The sequence below is a fragment of the Benincasa hispida genome, chromosome 11 (assembly GCF_009727055.1).
Source record: "Benincasa hispida cultivar B227 chromosome 11, ASM972705v1, whole genome shotgun sequence".
Classification (NCBI taxonomy): Eukaryota; Viridiplantae; Streptophyta; class Magnoliopsida; order Cucurbitales; family Cucurbitaceae; genus Benincasa; species Benincasa hispida.
Window position 1 is genome coordinate 5,301,108 of NC_052359.1, and position 1,402 is coordinate 5,302,509.

General features: G+C 36.7%; 1 protein-coding gene across 1 annotated transcript; it reads right to left on the reverse strand.

Moving 5' to 3' along the window:
* Window positions 1-805: 805 nt before the first annotated feature.
* LOC120090253 (keratin-associated protein 5-11-like) lies at window positions 806-1,279 on the reverse strand. The gene has a single exon (XM_039047812.1). The coding sequence runs from the start codon at window positions 1,277-1,279 to the stop codon at window positions 806-808; it is 474 nt and encodes a 157-aa protein (XP_038903740.1).
* Window positions 1,280-1,402: the final 123 nt, after the last annotated feature.

A 1,402-nucleotide genomic window follows, 5' to 3' on the forward strand; every position in this document is an offset into this window, starting at 1 on the left:
TTGGTGTATTTTTCAAGTCGTGAGAGTTGGGACATCATCCTGTTGTGAATTGAAGTTAAAACTGAAGGGCTCTTCAGGGTATAACTTATTCCAAACTTTCAACATTGGTAGTTGATATAACTCATAACTTATAGCAAAAGTTTAAAATGTTGACGTCAACGACGGAAATATATTAAGATCTTAATTTTACATCAATATCGATAAAATTTCAATTCAATGGATATTTCTAAAAAAATTAGAAAAACAAAAAGTTCAAAAACAATAAATTTTAGTTAATAAATTATTTTTTAATTATTTTTTAAACTGAGTTAAAATGTCTATTATTTATATTATATTTTTGTTAGTAATATTTGTTGCTTATTATATCTTGTAGATTTTTTTACAATATAATATGGAAATATCGATTCAGTTTTAATGTCAATATCGAACCCACGAAAAGATAGAAATAAGAACATCTTGATGGAAATTTGATACTATATTATTCTTATAGGCGAGGTATTTACAATAAAATGTATTGATTTTGTTTTTCATACTTTTCCACACGTACTATGATATATTATTATATATAGCACATTTTTGACACCTATCATACACAAACAAAAAAAAGTTGCAAACAAAGATAAATTTCATACTTTTATTTGATAGAATAGTTTGATACAAACTTTATTCATTAGACATGTACTGAAAACCTCATGTGGTTAACATGTCATTTTCAGAACATACTTGCATCACTCTTCTAACATTCATTTGGTTTGGTAGTTTTATGGCCAAACCCACGATTACAACCATACAATTACCGCTAGCTTTAGACCATAATTTCACATCCAACACAAGCATTGCATCCACCGTTCTTCACCATATCTTTGCACCCAATATTAGTAGTGCACCCACCGCTCTTCACCGTGCTTCTGCACCCTGCAGTAGCAGTACATACACCGCTCTTTACGGTACTTCCACACCCAGCAGTAGTAGTGCATCCATCGCTCATTATCGTGCTTCCACACCCAACAGCAGTAGTGCATGCACTGCTCTTTACCGTGCTTCCACACCCAGCAGCAGCAATGCATGCACCGCTCTTTACCGTGCTTCCAAACCCAGCAGTAGCAATGCATGCACCGCTTTTTACCGTGCTTCCACACCCAGCAGTAGGGCCTCTAGCAACAGCAGTGCATGCACCACTCTTTACAGTGCTTCCACACCCAGCAGCAGTAGTGCATGCACCGCTCTTTACCATGATTCCAAACCCAGCACCAGCAGTGTATGCACTGCTCTTTACCATGCTTCCATGCTTTCACACCTAAGCTGTAGTAGTGCATGACCGCTTCTTTATATCGCCTTGATGTAGGAGATGGGCCTCTAGCAACAGCCAGTGCATGCACCACTCTTTACAGTGCTTCCACAC

Coding starts and splice junctions, on each gene's coding strand:
- LOC120090253 (XM_039047812.1), bottom strand. CDS start 1,279: ATGGTAAAGAGCAGTGCATACACTGCTGGTGCTGGGTTTGGAATCATG.